This window comes from Pithys albifrons, chromosome Z, assembly GCF_047495875.1.
Source record: "Pithys albifrons albifrons isolate INPA30051 chromosome Z, PitAlb_v1, whole genome shotgun sequence".
In the NCBI taxonomy this organism is placed as follows: Eukaryota; Metazoa; Chordata; class Aves; order Passeriformes; family Thamnophilidae; genus Pithys; species Pithys albifrons.
In genome coordinates, this window is record NC_092497.1 from 59,285,190 (window position 1) to 59,306,796 (window position 21,607).

Consider the following 21,607-nt stretch of genomic DNA (forward strand, 5'->3'; position numbering starts at 1 on the left):
ATCCCTTCCTATGATGTATTTCAGGGAAATTCACTTTGCATCTGCTCAAGGATGACCAGAACATGCCTAGTACTACATAGAGCACTTGCTGAGAAGGGAGGTATGCCAGCTTCGATTTGGCATTTCACTAAACCTCCCACTGAAATGGGAGCCTGGAAAAGACGAAATTGAACCTGCAGGAGAAACATCACAGCAGCAACTTTCCCTGCAGAGGCATGGCATGAGAACACTCCTCTCCATGTTGCCTTTAGGTGGTGAGAGGTGGGGAAAGTGGCCACCACCTGAACTATCTGAGTTTGTTTGAAGCCAGAATTACATCTGGATTTAAAGAGTGAATGACTGAAAAGAAAGGTTACCTGTCTTTCCCCTACAACCACGTATCCTTTAGTTAAGAAGGCACTTGGAGGTTGTCCCAGCCCTTTCTGCAGGTGAACAAGCCCAGCTATTGTGGCCTAGAAATGTCTCTGTTAAGGCAAGTGATGAGTCACCCACCTTAATTGCAGGTTCCCACAAAGATTCTGAAGGAAAAAAAAGGAGACATTTTTTTCCCAGGAAACCTTTAGGAAATCCATCATGTGAGCTGCCTGTGAGCTACTGAATTCAGTCTGTAGGAGAAAACAGGGGTAATTTTAGTTTTTACAAGAGGCAATAGCTTCTCTTTTCTACCTGAATGGTACTTTCCCCTACATGACATTTCAAATATGAAAGAGTGTGAAGCACTGTTATTTATTCCTCTAAAATTATTTAGGAAGCACTGATTTATTATAAGGAAATTAAAGAGTTATCTGTGTCAACACTGCAATTAGAAAAACATACTTTCACTAGAGTTCTTATACCACATGAACTTGAAATTAATTAGCCACAGTGATCTCTCTAAAGATTATTATGTTCATAAAAATGTGAGATAAATAGTTAGTAAAAGGCAAAACTACTGGAAGTGCTTTAAATGGGAAGTGAAAACAGATGGGCAATCAGATCCATAATATATAAAAAATCCTTAGATTTATAGAGTCTTTTGGATTGAAAAATACCCCTGGATGTCATCTAGACAAACTGTCAGTCACAACAGGGCCAGCTTGGATCAGTTTGCTCAGGATCATGTTTGGGTGACTCCTACCTATTCAAGGATGGAGATTTTATTTTTCCTGTTCAGTACAGTCCAAGTACACTTAGCAAAGAAAAACAGAAAATATCACATCTTTCTTCTTTATATTAAAATTTATTGCAAGATCAAAGGTTTCACAAAAAAATAGAAACTTACAAATTGTGTGAATAGTTTTAACATCAAAAGAAAAATGACTAAGATTCTGTACTATATCTGCAATATAATTAACTTGCTTATTCTCAAAATATTGTTGCCATTTTGGAGTAAATAAAAAGCATAGCATTACACATGTTCACAAGTATTTACCACTTATTTAAAACAAAATCTTTACCATATATATTTTTTTTCGAGAGAAATTATTCATCCCCATTTTGAAAAGTCTAATAAGAAAACATTCAACATCCTCACTGGAATTACTGTGAGCTGATGTTTCTGTTGTAAAAAATTATGCTATGGAAATCAACAGTTTTACAGAGAGTTATACAGCCATACTAAACAAGCTTCTATGTTATGCTGCATTAGGCCTTCTGGATTAGCAAAACATTTTGACAATAATGGCAACTTTTCAACTGAAGCTTAAGCGTTTCATAGTTTGGATTAAAATGCTGTAACCTTTGAAAAACAAATATCCAGTGTTACACACCTGACAACATTCTTAACCAAATGGTAATACTCTAAAGGTTACGGCAACTCCAGATTGAAGCTGCAATGTCTGTGTTTTCATAATCCCCTGCTCAAATTTAACTCCTTAGAATACAATGTGACACACAGAAATTAATAATTTTATGTGTCTACTCTGGATATTTTCTTGCATACACTGTATTAAAAAGCATTTGTTCCTACAAAATGATACCCATGGCGGGACCCATGTTTAAATGGCATGCTCAGGGTAAGCACTCCTTGCATTGTAAAATCAATTGTAAAATAACCACACAGGAAGTAAGAGGAATCCTGTTACTTACACCCATTCATCTGAATTTTCCAGTTCCTCAACAGCAGAGCACAGCCAGAAGAGATGAGCTCACTTAAAATAGACAGTAATTTTCTTCAGCCAGATATAATAAACATTTTCTGTTAACTCATTTCTGGGAGTTGCTGTGTTCAGTCACCCATTGTCTTCATGAGTCGGGAACTGGTTATCAGTGTTAGGTTAACCACTGTTAACTCATTGCAAAAATGTTAAGGTGGAAAGACTTTAAAGAAAAATAAAAGAAAGATGTTTATAGGACAGTGACAACTCACGTTCCCTATTACTGTGTATCTTTGAGGTTTTAGCAATAAGCTTTAGTAAATAATAAGCATGAAATTTGGTTCCCAGTTTCAACATAGGCCCCTGTTGATCAACTGCACTGGTGCTAGCACTGAGTTACCATTTACAGATCAAAGGAAACACACATGACCAAGGCAAAGTAAACAGAGGAAAACAAGCTTAACATCTATAACTCAAAACTACCCAGAGAACTAGTAGAAATCCACTTCAAGAAACCTGCCAAAGGCTTTTTTTAACTTTTATGCAAACAAAACCACGATGCATTTCTAAAGTTTTGCTTCAATGTTAGTACTTAGTTGTACGGTACAATAAAGTCAGTGTACAGCTTTTGCCATTTTACTGTAACCTCTGTAAACTCACAACTGTATTGCATCAGACGAAAGGTTATAAACCCTTCTGCAATCCCCATTAGATCTACTGAATGCAGCAGAGTGGAACTGTCATGTTGGTACAGAAGGTTAAGAGGCAGTGGATATGTTGGGTGTCCAGCCCATTTGATAAGCACGTTCCAATGTTCTCTTGCAATCCTGTAGTACAGTACTGAAGGTTATGTGTGGATATTGCTGCACAAGCTGCTCCACTGTGGCTTCATTCACCTGCAAGAGAAGGAGAGAATCTGTGGTGTGCAAAAAGGGCAATATTAGGGAAGCTAAATGAATGGCCACACTTTGGATTCCTGTGCAGACTCGCAGGATTGGGCTCCTCACTGTCACTGTGGGTTTCGGTGCATTTACCACCAAAGAAATACACAGAATGGAAAGTCCTGTTAGGGAATGAAAAACACCAAAACCAAATCCTGTGCCTTGATTTGACAGTAAAGGGAGAAGTTTTAAATAATATTCTAGTAAAGGCAAACAGACTTTGTTGTTTATAAAACTGCAGCAATATTTAAAAATCTCTTAAACTCTCTTCATTCCATGCTTGACTATGCTGGCTACTCATAGAGCTCCAACCAAATTATTCAAAATATTATCTCATTTAACAAAGTGCTGCCCAGAGTAACAGAGTTCTATCTAGAAATAGAAGCATATTTACTCTAAGTCAATCAAACAGACATAGATTTAAAACGTAAGGTCTTTTTCACTTTGGAAAATGAAAATTGATTACATTTATTATTTTATGGCACAGTTATGAGTAGTTTTACATATGGTTAGTAAGTAGTAACTCCACAATTTACTGAAATGAACTTGCACTGGTAGCTATGGATTTTAAATGAAAAACAAGAGATAACATGACTAAAGATGAGGCAAAGAATGCAAATTATTCTATGCTGGAGATAGATCAATTTACCAATTACTCTTATAGTTCAGCTTTTCCAAAGGTTAAAAGTCCTGCATGTCTCCGCATATACCATGGGCAGAAGCTTTTATTTAGCCTTCTGGTGTGAGGATAACTCTGAAGAAAGGGTTTTGAGGGCAGGAATGGTGGGATTAATAATTAAAATACACAAGATTGTTGGGTTTGGGATGTCCCTCTTAAGTCAGAGACATCAAAGTTAGCACCTTTATTCTTCATAAGACAAGGCAATCAGACAAGCGCAGCTAAACCTTACACCTTTACAACTGCAGTGCTGTGAGGGGATTAATTTGTCAATTATTTTTAAGATGATTGCAGTTCGTATCACAGAAGCAGACAGCTTTCTTCAGCCTTCAGATAAATAAAAGATTAACCTAAGAACCATGACTTCTATTTAGGTCTCTTGGAAACCTTTGCTGAACACTTGGGCATTTCAAAATGCATTGATCCACAGTTACTGAACCACCTATGTCAGTAGGATGTAAAGCATTGTTTGCCTTTTTTTTCCCCAGGCTGTTCCACATTCAAGGCCAGAAGTAAAAAAACTAGACTAAAATGTTTGCTGCCATTACAAAGATCTGTCTTGCGAATAATATTTTAAAGCACAGTGACCACAGCATCTCATAATATTTTCGTCCTTAAAAGATAACAAGGAGTGCTTCCCTCTGAACAGTGATTGCACCCAGTGACAAGGATAAATGAAAGGTTTAATATCCAGTTCTTCTACTTTGATAATAGAAACACTCAATCTTCATTGGAAGTTTCATCTAGCTGAGACTGACTTGGATAGAAAACTGGTTTAACTTCACAGCACAAACTGTACTCCTCTGGCAAATTGCTATGTTACAGTAACATCTTCCAGTGCTGAAAAACAAGAAGTGACTTTTAATAAATCAAAATGAAATCAGAGATAGCACAAGTCCCTCCAAATATCTGGTATTTATAGCTGAATACATACTTGCAAACTGCAAGCAACAGTTCACAGAAACACTGCTTGGGAGGGAAGAATCCCTCAAAGTAGCAGTACTGCAACTTTATGCCTACTCAGAAATAGTCAAAAGTCTCTTTTTTTTACATTTGTGGTGCAGAGACTCATGGTAGAATCTATCACGCTTACCAGAAGCTTCTCTTAATGCTTAACTTGGCCACAGGGAAGATGCTTGCCACAGACAGCTGCTCATATTGCTCTTTCTTAACAGGAAATGTAAAGATGTATTATTTATCTACTACATAGCTGCAAATATTACTAATAGATAGAATTTAACATGATTTGACACTTATGTGATGGCCATTATTTGTTAGAACACCATTGATATTATAGCTTTAGAGCCAGTAGCATACACAGATTTTCTGTTGCAGGAGACAAACAAGGCAAATTCATTACAAACATCGTTTTTGAACACAGGAAGACAGTAAATGATCTCCAGGTCCTGGTTTTTTTGACTCATGACATTTACAGAAGCTGCAGTCTAGGCAGGGATAAGCTCACCTATTTACACCCAGGCTAACTTAAGCATGGCCCATGATATTCAGGATGATATAAATGGTATCTTCTGAGCTTTAAACACATGAAGAAATCTATGGTAAACCATCCAGCACGTAGCTGTTTGTCGTAAGTTTTTTTCTGATACAGTTTTTACTGGATAAAATAATATTTAATACAATTTTTACTAATTGCTATTAATCCTTAACTAAACAGAAGAAGGAAACTTTTGCTATTGAGCCAAATACAGTTAGAAAATAAAAAATAAACATGAGCACAAACAGAAGTCAAGTACAACCACTGCAGAAGTGCCACTGACAAAACCAGTTATTTTATGCCCAAAGCCTGAAGAGTAGAAGGTTTTCTCCCTTTTTTACCTGGAGCATTAAACAAACACTTTAAGTTATTAGCTTGATCTCAGCCAACAACTTGAGTTATAACTTGTTGTAAAACAACAAAGTAATGACAAACTCTATGTGCATACTTGGAACCGTAACACTGTCAGGAAAAAAGTACTTTGAACTTAAAAAACTGAGTTTACTCTCATGATAAAGAAAAGAATTATCTTACTAAACGTCATAATCAACGATCAAATGTATGTAACTTAAGTTAAATGCAAATATTTTTAATCCTAAAAAAGTAACTATGCTGGACAAAATAAATTCAGTTTAAGATTACACAATGGAGGACGGAGAAAAAGGATCCTTTTTGGCAGTGAGACAACCTACAGGGATGAGAAACAAATGTGGACAATTAAGCTAGAAATTATCTCCTATCAGAGGGTTTTGATACTTTTTACTGTGAGAAAAGTCAAGTAAAACATTACAACAGTGCAAAGCTTTAAGTATTTTGAGCTTTCTGTAGTATTGGAATAAAATTCCACTGTCTAAAAGGTTGCAAGAAGAGAGAAATAAAAATCTTAATCTTTGTTAATGAATTTGAAAAAAAGTAATATCTAAGCCAACTCCCTTAGTATCCTTGTCATCAGTTTCCATAATGGTAGGATTAAGATGAAAAGAAGTCTTATGCCCAACCATTAGAACACAAGCGTCTGTCTCTTTTTAAAATCAGTCTGGCTGGTGATGAAACAAAAGTACTGAATGTCATTCCCAAAATAATTTCATTACACAAACAGAGCAATTTTCCTTTTTGAGCTTAAACATTCTTGTTCAATGAATGAAAACTAAAAATCCTCACATCTTAATATGCTTTAAAATGTTATATTTTTCTTGCACAGAACTTCCATTAATCTTCATCTTTTGAGTTGTCAAAAGAAAGACTACTGTCTGCGGATAAACTACTTAAGATTATCTAATACATAATCATTCATTTGAATTTGAATAGCTCTTCAATTATATTTTAACACATAATGGAAGATTTCAGCCTTATTATGAAGAATGAAAGTAACAGGTTTGTGCAAATCCTGGTCACCAAGCAAAAAAAACATCAACCAAGACTGATCTGAAATTTATTTTTTCTTGAGGAAGGACAAAGAATTAAAAAACAGCAGAATCAAGGAGCAGACGGGTTGCAGAAACTGGCAGGACCATATCATCTCCTTTTAACTCAATCAGAGCAGTTACCTAGAAGTCATAATTTTGGGGTTTTTTTTGCTTAAAGACACCTGAACTCATATTGCCTATTTCCCAGAAGAATATACTTGACTTTGTGACAAATGTTTTCTGGGGCAGGACCTCTTTAATTTCCTCTCCTGTGGTCGTGCAGAGAGTATTTAAATATTACTTGTGCTACAGAATACTTCCTCATGTGATAATTTGGAGTTTATTCCATGTGAAGTGGAACACTGAGAAGGGTTATGTGAGTGCTGCTTTGGAGGACTTTCATCTCTGCTATGTATACACATAATGTGGGTGAAATACTGAGAAAAATGGAAAATGAGTGTTCAAAAGTCTTACTTTCCTTTAGGTAAAATGATCCACCTGCAACAGAAAGCCTGAAAAACCCCTCCAGTCTGTAAACGCTTTTCCCAGAACAAACTAACCAATGTGTAGCTCATTTTTTTCAGGTTCAGAGTAAACTGGAACTAAAGTTTCCAATTAAAAAGCCACTCAGAGAAAAATATTCACTCAGATTTTGAACCAGCATGCTGTATTTACTCATCCAGTCTGACTGCCAGTATTTACTGATCTGGTACACCACTTGTCTGACACAGAACACAATGAGAAATTTCTTTTATGCCACTGTCCACATGATCCCATGAAAAATTCAAGCTACAAGCCTAAGTAGTAATTAGATAATTTTTAGTATTTTTTTCTTCTAAATGTGCTGTGTCATTTGGCTCTAGTGATAATTTCAGCATTGTTTCTTTTAATTTCTGGATTCTAAAATCAGGAATTTCTAAAGATATCAAATGATTTCAAAGGGCTAGGATCTATTTTTTTTTTTACCTTTTCCTTTCATTATATTCCTAGGACAGACCTTATTAAACTCAAAGGAGTCATGTTTTCCTAATCCTGTTAAGGTAGATTAGGGATTACAGTTGAAACCATCAGCCAAACTATGCATTTCTTTTTAATGAGACTGAGAGCTTTGTTCACAACTAAGGAGCAGAAAAAGAGGCATAAGCACTTTTCCTACATAGGACTTTCCTACTCACTTTTACTTAGCTTGACTTTAATTGGTATCATATCCTGGAAAACTTCTCTGGGATTGGAATACCAAGTGGCACATAAAGGGACGACTTTAAAAAGTTTTGGGTTTAACTGAGAGAACTCCTTTACTGCATTGCCGTGAAGAACTTTAAGACTCTGTAATGATCTTCAAAACTCCCTCTACAGGTGTAGCAAGGGCAGTCTCAGCATGTAGTTCTGACTCTAAAGCTTCTAAAATGTGGCAAGAATGTCTGTGTTGTGCCATCTAAATAGTGAACAGGGAGAGCAGAGTCACCACTTGAATTGCAAGTTCTCTTTAATCTAACAGGTTTGAATGATATTGTTCACTGAACAGAACCCAAAGATCCTCACATCTTAGAAACTTCAGTGTAACGACCAATTAGCTTGATAATTGAAGACAAAAAGTTATCTCCATTCCAAGTTAATAAGAGAAACCAGCTTATGTAAGAAGCTGCATAAATAAAAAAGCTCAAGTCCCCCAAACCCTGACTTGCAAAACAGGAATCCTGCAAAGGTGCAGTACTGAACTTCTTACCTGTCTGTGTTCCTCAGACCACCACTGGGGGTGACAGCTGAAATAATTTTTGTATGGTATTTAATAATATTATAATTTAATAGTATATAATTTTGGAGAGTGCTGACACCACAGGTTCTCTCCTTTTGAGTACAGTACAGGTTGGAGTCTTCAGTTACATAACTTTATAGGTCAGTCATTAATGAAAAATAACAGATCAAGTTATAATACCATGGGTCAGCAATATCTGCAGAGAAAGGCATTAAAAATACATAGAACTGCTACCTTAATCTTAGAAACCTAGTACTTGTTAAGAATTGTAGGGAAACATAAGCAAGTGAGAGGTAACATTCAGACCAGAGGGTGTCATATGGACGATGTCTGAGTTGGATGATAAACAGGGCACAAGAACTACCACATACAAAGAATCACAAAATCAACTTCACAGGGAAGAAACACAAGTGGATTTGTCCCAAAAGGGATTTCTTATAATATCGTTGACATTTTTGCGTATGGAGTGGCACTGCAGCATTAAGGGTACTGAAATTTGTGTGCGCTGTCTCTATATACATAAAATAGTATTAGGTGAAAGCCAAATTTGTATACAGTGGTCAAAGAGATTCCTCTATAGTCACTGTGTGTATGCATAAGGATGGATTTGGAACACATTTTATTTCCAACTGCTCTAATGTTTTAACAATAAAAGCCAAAATATACACACTTGGAGTTACAAGAAACACATTTTCATACACCCTTTCTCTTCTCTAAGCTGTAGTTTGCTTCCTCAAGTCAGTGTCTTATCAAAAGTGCACTTTGTTTGATTTTTTTCCTTCTAATAGTTGAATGAATTATATTCTCAGGTGGCCCAATTATAACTGTTGCCTGTAGCCATAACAAAATTAAAGATTTCTGGAAACGTTTTGTGTGAAGTGCACTTGATCAGCTAAGGCAGACATATTCCACAGAGTTTCAGTGACTGCCCTCATGCCCAGGGGCAGAACCTTTGTTTAGGACTTTAATAAAATAACAGCACTCCCAATATTAGCACAATATCCTACAGTCCAAATAAAGTCCCTTACGACTTCAACAAAGAATGTATTTTGACTTAACGGAAATAAAAAGCACACACACACACAAACACTGTACTTGTAGACTCATAAATAATGAAATTGGCAAGTACAGCAGGATGTACTATTATCACAGCATTTGACAACTTAATTGTGTTAAACCTTAGCAATTAATTTCCCATTTATATTTGTAAAGGGGAAGGAGTGGGTAAACAGAAATATCCGCAATCTTTTCTGCCGTGAGAACTGAAATAAATGGAATGCACAAGTCTTCTGATATTCCATGGTAGCACTTCTGGAAGGATTTCAGAAAATGCAGCAAGGTTGCTTGTGGAGTGTATCCACTTTGCAGTTCTTGGTCTAAATCTCAAGGGAAAGGGATGAAATTCATTGTTGTGGTTGTTTACTCATACAAATGCTATTGCCTCATACTCCCAGTCACTGCGTTACTGCAAACCAGAAAATCCATTTCAGGTCCCTGTGAGTTTGCAGAGTTTTCCAGCAGAGCCTTCATTTCAGGGCCTGCTCTCCTAATCATTGCTGCCAACACAATACTGAATGTTAAAGCTGCACAAGTGAGGAAGTTCTCACCCTCAGTTTGCATTGAGCATTTACTTTTCTATTAAATCAGAAAAGCCATTCTAAAGGAGCCTTTCAGTTTGGCTGGTTAGTTTGTTTGCTAATTCTGTTCATTTCATCAGATGAATTTCTTGACTCCACCTATATAAGATTTCAAAGTAAGAAATATTACCAGTATCATAAGCATTTCAAATTGCAGTTAATAAAGACCCATATGCAGTGAAATGACATTGTTAATTTACATAGTGATAAATATTCTTTCAGATTACTTTCTGCCTTTTGAATTTATAACACTGAATATTTTCCTTCCTATTCAACTACATTAACAATAATTTGAGCCCATTGTAAAACCTGTCAAAATGATGACACACAAAACTACCAGAGAAATCATTCCCAAAAGCTGCCAGCTGGCAAAAATGACTGAAACTTCCAGGGGACAGTGCTTCTAAAAAATTTCTCTTTTTTTTTTAAAGTCAGAAAAATGCTGACTAATTCACACTGCACTTTTCCTTTAGAGTTGGCTTTATCCTGATTTTGAACTGTCGATCTGTACCTGAAGGCCCATCTTTCTATTACAGTATGACAGGACCAGGTGGGTGCTTTTTAAAAACAAGGACAGATCCATTAACTCAGGAGGATTCCATCTTCAGCCTATTGCCATGGATTTGTTGGAGAACTATCATCCTCCAAGACAAAAATCTTTTAGTAAAGAAACAGTTAAACTGGAAGAGCAAAAAGTTCAATTTGTATAAAAATCCTCTTTTTATACTTTAGCAGATGCTTTCGTTTACACACATAATGGATCTGTTATCCCAGTTAGATAGGGGGAAAAAAACCAAAAGTAGTATTGTTCAGTCTTTCAAAATTGTTGCATTGAAAACCAAAGTGAAATAAATGCTATTTTTCTTTTGTTGTGGGATAACTGTAGTTTCCTTCTAATGGGATTCACAGATTTCGCGAATCTAAAATCTTCATTATTCACAGAGAGATGTATCAATTGCAGCTCCTACATTATACACATAAAACTATAAAAAATACAGCAATTCCTTTTTAATATGCAATGTAACTTGAACAAATTATAGTGATTTAACAGGAAAAAAAGAAGTGCTATAGAATTTTTCTTAAAAGGAAGGACAGGATATTTTCATTCCTCTTCAAATCACAAAACCATAATTTCAAATCTCAAAATGAACCCCTTATAATATAAAAGATGAAATGGTAGCAATTTGTCAGGTTTTCTTACCAGGCTAATGATAGTTAGCATTTTCTGAAGGTGGAAGGCAAATTGCTATGATAATTACATTAAAACAAGCCATGGCTTTGTACTCTCACTGTGCTACCATTGATTACGAACAGTTTAGCTCAAAAGTGTATCTGAAATTTAAAGATGTACCTCTGGAGTTTAGGAAATTATCTCTTTTTCACTTATTTATCTTCAGTTACAGACTAGCTATGTAAATTAGAAGTCTGTGAGTGAAGGGCAAAAGCATTTCTCATAAACAACAGGAGTTGTACCCCAGTTGGGCACTGATTTGCAGTCCACACAGAATATATATTTACAAATGTTTCTAAAACAGGTTTTATAGAAGGACAAAGTGATAAATTATATTAAAAGTCTACTGATTTTATAAAAATCTTATGCTTACTTAAGATGCAAATGATTTCTTAGCAGGCCATTTTTATTTTTAGAGATCATTTATCTTTCCTTCTCTCTGAGGTAACATAAAAGAGTTTGTCTTTTTGTCATTTGTACTGACCATCAATTTCTGTGCTCTAATATCTCAGTAAAACTCACATAGGAAATACATGCTACAATTCATCTGAGAAAGTCATCTGGAATAAACTACAGGCTTCCAGAAGTATTTTCATGAAAAGCAACCACATCTTTTTTGAGAAATTCATCTCAAAGAAGAAATGAAAAAAAAAGCTAAGGAAGGAAAAAGAAGAAAGCAAGAAATAAAGGCCAACATGATTTATTAACTAGGCTGTGTATCCATTCCCAACCAACTTTGTGAGACTTTCTTCATTTCATTCACACACAGTGGTGAATGTTGAATTTTGTGGCTTCTGTTTTTCGGTGTCATTTTTCTGCATATTTTCCCTGAAAAGTCTCCTGCATTTATGTGGCAGCACTGCTGATGACCATTGCAAAAAGCACCACAGTTACAGGAAAAGGATCTTGAAATATGAAAATCTGTGTGAGAAAAGTTGTGGGAAGTTTTTTCTGACTGATTGTCCAACCAGTCAAGCCATCACCCACAAAAACTGATCAAGTTTTCAGCCCTTATTTCTAGCTGATACCCAGCCCTCTTTCCCAAGGGTGAAGATTTCAAGCTGCCTTCATTTAAAGCTGTTTCACTTGTGAGAGCACAGGAAAGAAGTGCCACAAAGACATCTTTCAAATGAGTTCTAGCAATAGAGAGTATAGAGAACATCATCATCTTCCTCCATTTTAAAAAAAAAAATGAAATACAAAATACTTCAAAATCATTAACTACAATAAGTAAATAGGAATAGGGGTAGAAATGTATAGAAATGTGTTCAGAAAAAGAAGCTTGAAACATGTGCATTTAAATATGTTGTTCTCAAGAAGGAATCATTTTATACCCTCAGAATACGAGTTAAGTTCTTAGAAATTCTCATGTCAGTGTTTGCAGGAGGAAAGAAGGATCCTGTCACTTCACAGATCTCTCTCAAGGTATTTAAGACATTTAAAAGGGAAGGATGAATTCTACTTTAAAAGACATACTTTCCTAAGCTGTGACATAAAATACAGGCCTGCAATTCAGATTTGGTTGGAAGAACAGATAGTCATGTTCTCTTTCTGCTATGGGGGAACTAAACTGAGGTGAACTGAACATAACCCTTTCTTGTGGAGACAAATCTGTGCTTTTCTCAGTATTTACTGGTGTCACAAATCAGAGCTTCAGTGTACCTGAGCAGTACACAAATGTGTTCTGTGTTCCCACACACCCATATCAAGCTCTGGACTGCAGTCCCCACCAGCTCAGCACTCTGTGCACAGAGCTGGGCAGTCTGTGGTTTTCCTGTGCCGCCACAGCATTGGGAACAGGCGACACGAAGGAATGAATCCTGGCCCACTGCCACTGGGAGTGGGGCAGGGCACGAACACAGTCAGTAACCCTGGAATGCAGAACAGAAATATGCAGTCTTTATGCCTTTTCTAATCACAAACCTCTAAAATGTCCTGCTTAGGCCTTAAAGAACTGCTGATTTTATCTCTTACTGCTTTCAGAAGAAATACATTTCCATTTTATGAAACACATGATGTGTGCAGCCCCAAGTGCCCAAACCGACCCATGCACAAGTATCTGCAGAGCTGACACCCTGCACAGTGAGAAAGATCAGAAGGGAGAAGAAAGCTCTGAGCTGCTCTGAGTACATGTTCATGCTGGTATGTAGGCAACTGGGGAATTTCATTGTCCAAAATACAGGTACTTAAAAACATCTACTTTCTGAATGCTTTAATACTGTTGGGGTTTGGATCATAGTCTCTAAGATGCGTCCCATCTGATACAGAAAAGTTCCAGTTGAAATATGTGCCCTCATGATGATGACCTCATGGTAGTCAGCATTTTTTTATGAGATTTCTCAACACAATGTCATCTATTTTAAGGCAAAGACCATATTGCTCCTGTGGTGTGCATGTGAGATGGTAGGAAAAATGATAAAAAGAAAGGTCATGGCAATAGCAGTTTGATGAAAAATGAATAATTTGATTATTTTCATGGTGTGGATCAATAATGCTCTGCATCTACTGAAACACATTGCCTGGAGGCACTCGGATAATCAACGGCATAAAACAGAGCCTGCCTTTACCCAGGCTTGCAGCCTCTCTTGATCTTTCTTGGGAGGACCCTTGACGCCTCTAATTTATGTCAAGTGCATATCAAAGAAATTCCAAAGAGCCTGGCTCATAAAGAGTATTTTAGTGGTACCCATTTGAAGTCTACTTACATATGTTCCTTATGTAACTGTGTTTAAGCACCTCCCCTCCAATGCCTGGCAATTCCTAGAAAGGCATAACAGCTACCTGGTACTCATGTAACAGTCAGTACCTTAGAAAAAGAAGTCTGGTTAGAAGGGACAAATCTCCTCACTGCAAGCTGACAACAGTACAAAACCAAGAATTTCAGTCAATGGGGCATGTAAATAAACCCTTCTGCATCACCCAAGAATTCTCTTTAATGATGCACACACACACTTGCATGCATACAGTCAACACTGCTTTTTTATCTTCTTTGAAGCTTTCTCAAGAAATGTTTTTTTTTTCCTTTTACCAGTTGACCTTCATAACACAAAAGTTGGTGTACACTCCTCTGTAAAGAACTAGAAAGCCAGCAATTAAAGGAATACAGACTGTTGTACATATAGTTTAGCTTATGAGGTAGTAAAACTTCTTTTCAGCATCAACATCATTGATTTTGTACAGCAGTTGAAGACAGGATAAAATTACTGCCCTTGTTAGATGCTTCTGGATTGCTCAACATTAGCTAAATTTACAAAATAAATATACATGTAAAAGTGATTAGGTGATTCAGGGTCAGATCTAATTCCCCAGGTCAAGTTACCCTTTGAACATTCTCTAAGTACATAATCTTAGCACAATCCCTCAAAGAGACTCATACACTCCTTTTGTCTATTAGCTCTTTTAAAACACTAATGTTTAGGAGATTAAGTGGACTCAGCTTTGATAGACAGAGCAATTCTTCCAAAGTGCTCAACCTCCTCTCAAACTGGAAACTGCCCAAGGCTGGCTTTGCAAAATGCTGTTTCTAACTCTACAACTGACCTGGACATTATTATTCCTTGCCTTTTGAACTACTGAGCTTTGTCACTGTCTTTTATAATCCACTGCAAGTGATGCAAAGCAATGGTTTTGAGGATGAGGTTTCTTAGACTAAAACCTGTTTTTCCACAGGCTGTACCCACTCAGAAATCAACAGAGAGACATGCTGCTGATGGGCATCACAAGCTGGACATTGCACTGATGATGTCTGGTAAAGAAACAATCCCTACAGGTGTATTTCAAGACCTAAAACCAGAGACTCTGGACCTCCAATATCTTTTCTTTTAGCTATTTCTGCTGTGTTCCCAGGCCTCTTGATCTCTCTTCTCTAAACAGGGACATGATTACTGAAGGCTATATACAGGGTGAAGTTGGACTGCCTTGTCCTCTTTTCTTCTAATGATGAAGTGCTAAAACTTACAGACATCCTTGATATATTCCATGAATGAAAGCTTAAGAAACTCAGTATTTTTTTTCTATTTGGCATTATGATTTTATACAAATCTTTGTCTTTTTATTTGCAAAACCATTCTAATATGAGCAAGAGCAGAGACATACAGAAAATCACTAAATCACTCTGGAAGGAAAACTAAAGGGGTTTCCCCCCCACTTTTGCTTTAAACCAAAATACTCTGTCATAATAATAACATGACATATCAATCACTTTTAGACAAAATATTCAAAGCCGTCAGAGGGCAGATTTCACAAAAACCTTTTGTGAGTACCTCAGGCTGTGGGTGTAGCCTGTGGGTGTATTTTGAAAATCCCTGTCAGCAAAAATTTATAATTCTCCCTTAAGTTCTCCGGATACTTTCTTAGCTAAATATGTGACCACAGTACACTAAAGAGAGTTACCACAGCAGTGAACACCAAACCTGTTTGTACACAAAAACAAACCTTCACACACACACAGCAACACTCTCACACACACACACAGACAAGAAGCAGCTCATGCAGGTGCTCCTTACCTGATCACACCTCATCAGCCCCAGGTATCTGAGCGACTTGCTGCGCTGTGCAATCTGGGTGGCTCCGCGGTCTGTGATCTCTTTGCACCATCCGACATCCACCGTCTCTAGTGTCAGACTGTACCGACCAATGGCGATCAGAGCTGTGGAGACATCAAGGTATGAGACAAACAGCTTGCTGGGATAGTAAGGGGAGTGCTATGTATACACTGAATAACGTGGAAACTGAGTTCTGAGGGGAGTTGTCATGTACCTTATAGAATCATAGAATTAATTGAGCTGGAAAAGACCTTCAAGAACATCAAGTCCAACCCTTGGTCCAACTCCAGTCCCTTTACCAGATCATGGCACTCAGTGCCATGGCCAATCTCACCTTAAAAACCTCCAGGGATGGGGAACCCACCCCCTCTCTGGGCAGCCCATTCCAATGCCTGATTACTCTCTCTGGAAAGAATTTTTTTCTCATCTCCAATTTCCCCTGGCAGACCTTGAGCCCGTGCCCCCTTGTCCTGTTGTTGAGTGCCTGGGAGAAGAGACCAACCCCCACCTGGCCAGAACTTCCCTTCAGGTAGTTCCAGACAGTGCTGAGGTCACCTCTGAGCCTCCTCTTCTCCAGGCTAAACACCCCCAGCTCCCTCAGCCTCTCCCCACAGCACTTGAGCTCCAGTCCCTTCTCCAGCCTTGTTGCTTTTCTCTGGCCCTGCTCCAGCCCCTCAATCTCTTTCCTGAACTGAGGGGCCCAGAACTGAACACAACACTCAAGGTGTGGCCTCCCCAAGGCAGAGTCCAGGGCAAGGGTCACTTCCCTGGTCCTGCTGGCCACGCTAGTTTTGATCCAGGCCAGGATCCCATTGGCCTTCTTGGCCACCTGGGCACACTGTTGGCTCCTGCTGAGCTTCCTGTCACTCAGTCCCCCCAGGTCCCTTGTAAAAGACCTTATATTTAAGAATTCTGAACTATGTCAGAGCTATCTCTTCAAATTAGGGACACACACAGGGACACAGATAAAGAGATCTTATATATTTTTCCATCTATTAATCAAAATAATCTATCTATAATCAAAATATATCTAATAATCAAAATGCCAATTAGCAGAATATATTCTAAACAAATTCTTTTAATTACTTTTTTCAGAAGAATCAAGGAAGAATTAATGAAATTGAAATAAATATAGGATAAAATCCATTCTACCTCCCTTTTCAGAGAAAATAACTGATTTTATACAATTAATATTTTTTTTCCTCCAGCAAAATAATATTACAAACATAGCACTGGGGAACAGGATATTTTCTGGATCAATAAAATAAATGATTTTAGAAAACCCCACAGGTAATATTATGTCATACATTTTATAATTGTACTTTAAAAGTGCATTTGTTTCCTATTTTTCATATTGATGATGTATGTCTGACTTTCATGTTTTCTCCACAAACACTTTTATAACGAAAAAATAAAAAAGAGGCATAAAGATCATGAGGAATTAAAATGAAAACTTGAACTTTTAGAAGAGGAAAGGAAAGAGCATCTGAAGTTCGGAACGGGCTGAAAAAAGTTACGTAGGTGAAACCACTAGGCGGTCTGAACAGGCTGGGAAGGGTTTGTCATAACATGATAATGAGACAAGATATAAATCACTGGCACCCTGGTCACCACGGACTAGAGCACTTGTCAGGAAATATAGGCTCAGAAAGTCTAGCTGGAATTTATTAACAGAAACGAGCAACACCTTTTAGCAGCTAAAATCTCAGCTTAAGGAAAAAGGTCATGGTTTCTGGTGTAGAAATCAGCCACCTGTGTGTCATCAAGGGGGAGGATGTTCACAGCTTTTAATTCTAGTTATAATGCAGTTTGCTGAAAGGGAAGATGAATGAGTGACTTCATCCAAATAATGCACGTATCTTTAAAGAGATGATTTTTCAGCAGCTGTGGGGCTGCCCTGCTCATGCTACATTCACAAATGTCAGGGGAAAAAAAAAAAGAGGAGTTATCTGGTAGCTCTTGATATTCAAGATGTCAGCCTTGGCTAATCAGCATATAACTGGGGTCTAGAAACAGAGAAGAATCCATCTGACCTTCCAGTAATTCTGCAAAGAACTGTATGGATGGTAGACAGCAGCAAGGGTAACTGGATTATGTACAAATATTTAGGTGGACTTGATTAGCCAACAAAATCAGGCCGAATACATTCTCAGTAGGTGTGGAAGATGCAGTAGTGCACAACTTCTTTCTTGCCACAGTTCACCAAAAAGGGGAATATTAATTGAATTTTGTAACTGACATACTGAACATCATGAACTGTATAATACAATCATCTATATAGTTTCACTATGGTTTCACTGCTTTTTGTGGGACAATACCATCTTTCTCTTCTCTTCCCAGTAAATCTCTAGAAAACAAGCCCTAAGTTTGCAAAAAATGTAAATATATGTAGAGCAGAACATAACTTTTATACTTTCTTTCACAGACACCTTTTAAAATATCAGTGTCATGAAAATTATAGTCAGAAACTTTCTGCCTATGGTTTGCAATAGGAATAGCTATAGCAATTATACATTATTGTATCCCCATACAAAATGTTATAGATTTGAAGTAATGCAGAAATACTGAAAGCCTAGAATAATAAATGATAAAATAAACACCAGAATAATGTCAGTTAAACATAAATACTGTTTGCATTTGAATATTTTTGCCAGTGTTTGTAAATTTACAACCATATTTCGTTATTTTCAATGCTTCATGTAAAACTGTTAAGGAGAAGAAAATCAACCGAGAATACTTTTGTGGAAGTGCTATTAAGGATCATCAGATCACACCAACAGAATCTGTCCCCAGATTAACAGACATATTTCTTGGAAAACAAATATTTTGACAAGAGTGCACAATGTTATACTGCAGTCATATATTAGAACAGTCCACCTATCAGATACAGAGGGTATGCAATTTTAAAACACCAGTGACCGTATTTTCTGAACATTTCCATGTGTGCACCCTCACAAGACCAGTCTGGGTTAGAGAAAAGACACCCCTATTTGGTTTCTATCAGAATCCAGCACTGAAAGATAAAGGAAGGTCACCAAAGCAGGTGAAAATGTTAACAGTACTTTCCTGGAACACTTCCCTCACATGCAAAAACTGTGGCCAGGGGCTTTCTGAGCTGGGTTTATTTTATGCCTCTGTACTTCTCCAAGTTCAACTAATCAGTCTTGTAACCCACAAAATCTTCTAGATTCCGTAACATCCTGTCGGGCAAGGAATGCTGCAGTTCAGACACCTTCTCCTTCAGAAACCACCTTCTCCTTCAGAAACCTTCCCTTCCTGTGTGCGAAATGCTCTCTGGAAATCCCAACAGACTGTAGTGACCCATGTCTCCTGTCTGCCCTCCTGACTTCTGCAAAGTACCCAGATACGACTGTGAAGCACAACCTCTGTTAACAAAAGCTGTGGCAACTCTTCCTGGCTATGTCATATTTATTCACATGTTCACTAATCGCATTCCATATTATTGCTAACTTGCCTTACACAATTGCCAGCTTTACCAGTTGGTATTTCTCTGATCTTCCCTGAAACATTTTTCTTTTTGAGGTATCTCTGCCAAGCAATCCTGCGGTAGCCAAGCAGGTTTAAGTGAAGGATTACACAGTGCAGTGAGGAGCTTGGCTATTTCATCCACGAGTTCTTTTAGAAGTTTTGAGTACACACACTTCTGCTGGTATGAGCAAAATACTTTAAGCCACAAGTTTCGGCTAAGAAAACGCCTGCATTGCTCAACAGCTTTTCTTCCCCTCTGCATTTGACCACAATCATCACAATACGCTGCTATTCTTTGAAAGCCTGGTAGTATTTAACATGGAAATATGCAGTAAACCCATTACCAACTAAGTGTGGAATCTGGAACTCAAGAACTTGTAGCACAATCAGCACTGAAGAACAGTCAAAAATGTGTTTCAGTACTAATGACAACTGGGCTTAAAGACATGGTGAGTGACCCAACAGAAAAACACGATACATTGCAAATAAGTAGAAGAGGATACACAAAAATCCTCCATGTAGTTTAAACATGTTGGCTTTGACATATGAACTTCTCTTTTAGTGAATATTTAGCAAGGCATCCAATTCTTTTCTTTTCATACTCCCATTTATTTTGGCAAAAGCAAGATATCATATTTCATTTTCCAGTGCTAGGTTGGTGGAATAGAAATCTACTGATGTACAGCTCCTACAGCGCAGAAGATAAAGTGTAATGTCTCCAACTGGAATTGGAAAATCACCCCTACAGCCTTGAGCTGTATCAAGCAAAAATGTTTTCTGGTTGTAATGGTAGTTTGTTGTAGCTGAGAAGGTGAAAGGTTTGTAGGTAATGGTGGCATCTTTTAGATGACCAGCTGAAATAGTTGGGAAAACAAGATAAATTTTGTCCTTAGTGCACTACCATTAAAAACAAATAGTAATTTAAACTAATTTTACTGATAAGGTTCAACTGACACCGCTAAATGCACCTGTTACTACAGACAGAAATGGTTTAGTCCAAGGAAGGGTCTCTGTTGAACTGTGTTTAACTTGTGAAACCAGTGGCTGCAATGCTGAGTGTTGTGTTAAACTACTCCTGCACCTGCCCTGGGCAGGCACAGAGCTCCCTTTCACCTCCTAAGATTGGTTTGGGAAACTGCAGCTGGCAGTGTGTGGCCTTCCTCCTTGATTTTGTGTATATACTAAAAAAAGAAATCAGAAAGAGCTATCCCACAAATGTGTTTTAAAATAATCAGTAATCTAACATTTATAATTTAGTCATGACCATCCCCAAGTTTAAGGTTGCTACAACAGAAAAAATAACACACATACGTTTATATAAACAACTGATACTTGGCCCACTCTGAATTTAATTTGAAGTTTTTTTTATATCTGGAAACAAATACCCCAGGTTTTGGATAATATTACCAAGAAAATTGCTTGCAAATCTTGTGTATTAAGCAGAATTATGTGCAATTAAAAATACTTTTATTGACATGCACCTACTACAGCAGAGAGTACTTCCTTAATCAATAAATCCCATTTCAATTTAACTGAAAATAAACCTCTGTGAGGCTTAAGTGTGTTGCTGTTTTCTTCCTATTATCACCTAACATACTGCAAGTGTACAAGGCACTGCCTTCAGTGAGGACTAGATAGAAATGTTTTTAAAAATTAATTATGATTGGTATCACGCTTACACCAGGGCATTGCACATATGTATGCATTCATGCAAAAAACATTTTTGCATTTATTTATTAAGTTCTTTTTTCATTAATGTCAGAAGCACTTAAATGTGCAAGGATTAGAATTTAAAATTTCCAGACTCTCAAGGGTTTTACACAGAGCAGAAATCAATCAGTCAACCAAATATTACCAAGCAATAGTCTTCTTACAGAACTTTCCATTATATTTTAATTTTTATGTATAACATGTAAATATAATTAATAGCAATACTTTAATATTTTATATAATATACAAATAAAATGTAAGTAAACATCTTTTTGTCTATTATACAGCCAAAAGCTACTAACATGGCTTTGATAGCCATCTACTAACTCATTGAAAACCTAATTTATAAAAAAACTTTAGGAAGTTTATGAGAGTTAAAATTGCAATAAGCAGATGTAATAAAAATAAAACTAGCAAAGACAATAATGCATTTAGTTTTAGGCAAATGGTGTAACAGCTCAGCTTAGTGGACTTTGAAATATCCTTCTGCTGTTGGTGGAATTTTACTCTCATTTGCCTGAGTTATTTAAAATATGAGTGGACAAAGCTCCAGAGAGGCTACAAAGGAAATGTAAAAGACAGATTGAAAAAGGCAATTTAAACAGTCTTTTCTGTCTCTCATTTATGTTATTCTACTGAATTAG

General features: G+C 37.1%; 1 protein-coding gene and 1 long non-coding RNA gene across 2 annotated transcripts in view; one reads left to right on the forward strand and one right to left on the reverse strand.

Annotated features, from left to right (window-relative positions):
- Positions 1–1,934: 1,934 nt before the first annotated feature.
- The window catches only part of FBXL17 (F-box and leucine rich repeat protein 17), a 294,482-nt gene continuing 274,809 nt past the window's right edge, over positions 1,935–21,607 (reverse strand). The window contains exons 8-9 of the mRNA XM_071580976.1: positions 15,726–15,868; positions 1,935–2,971 (exon numbers count right to left, since the gene is read on the reverse strand). Coding sequence (XP_071437077.1) covers positions 2,834–2,971; positions 15,726–15,868 — 281 coding nt within the window. The 3' untranslated portion in view covers positions 1,935–2,833. The remainder of the gene's footprint in view (positions 2,972–15,725; positions 15,869–21,607) is intronic.
- Positions 15,562–20,812, forward strand: LOC139684741 (uncharacterized). Its single transcript, XR_011699963.1, has 2 exons — positions 15,562–15,884; positions 18,952–20,812. It is a non-coding gene; the product is annotated as an uncharacterized lncRNA (long non-coding RNA).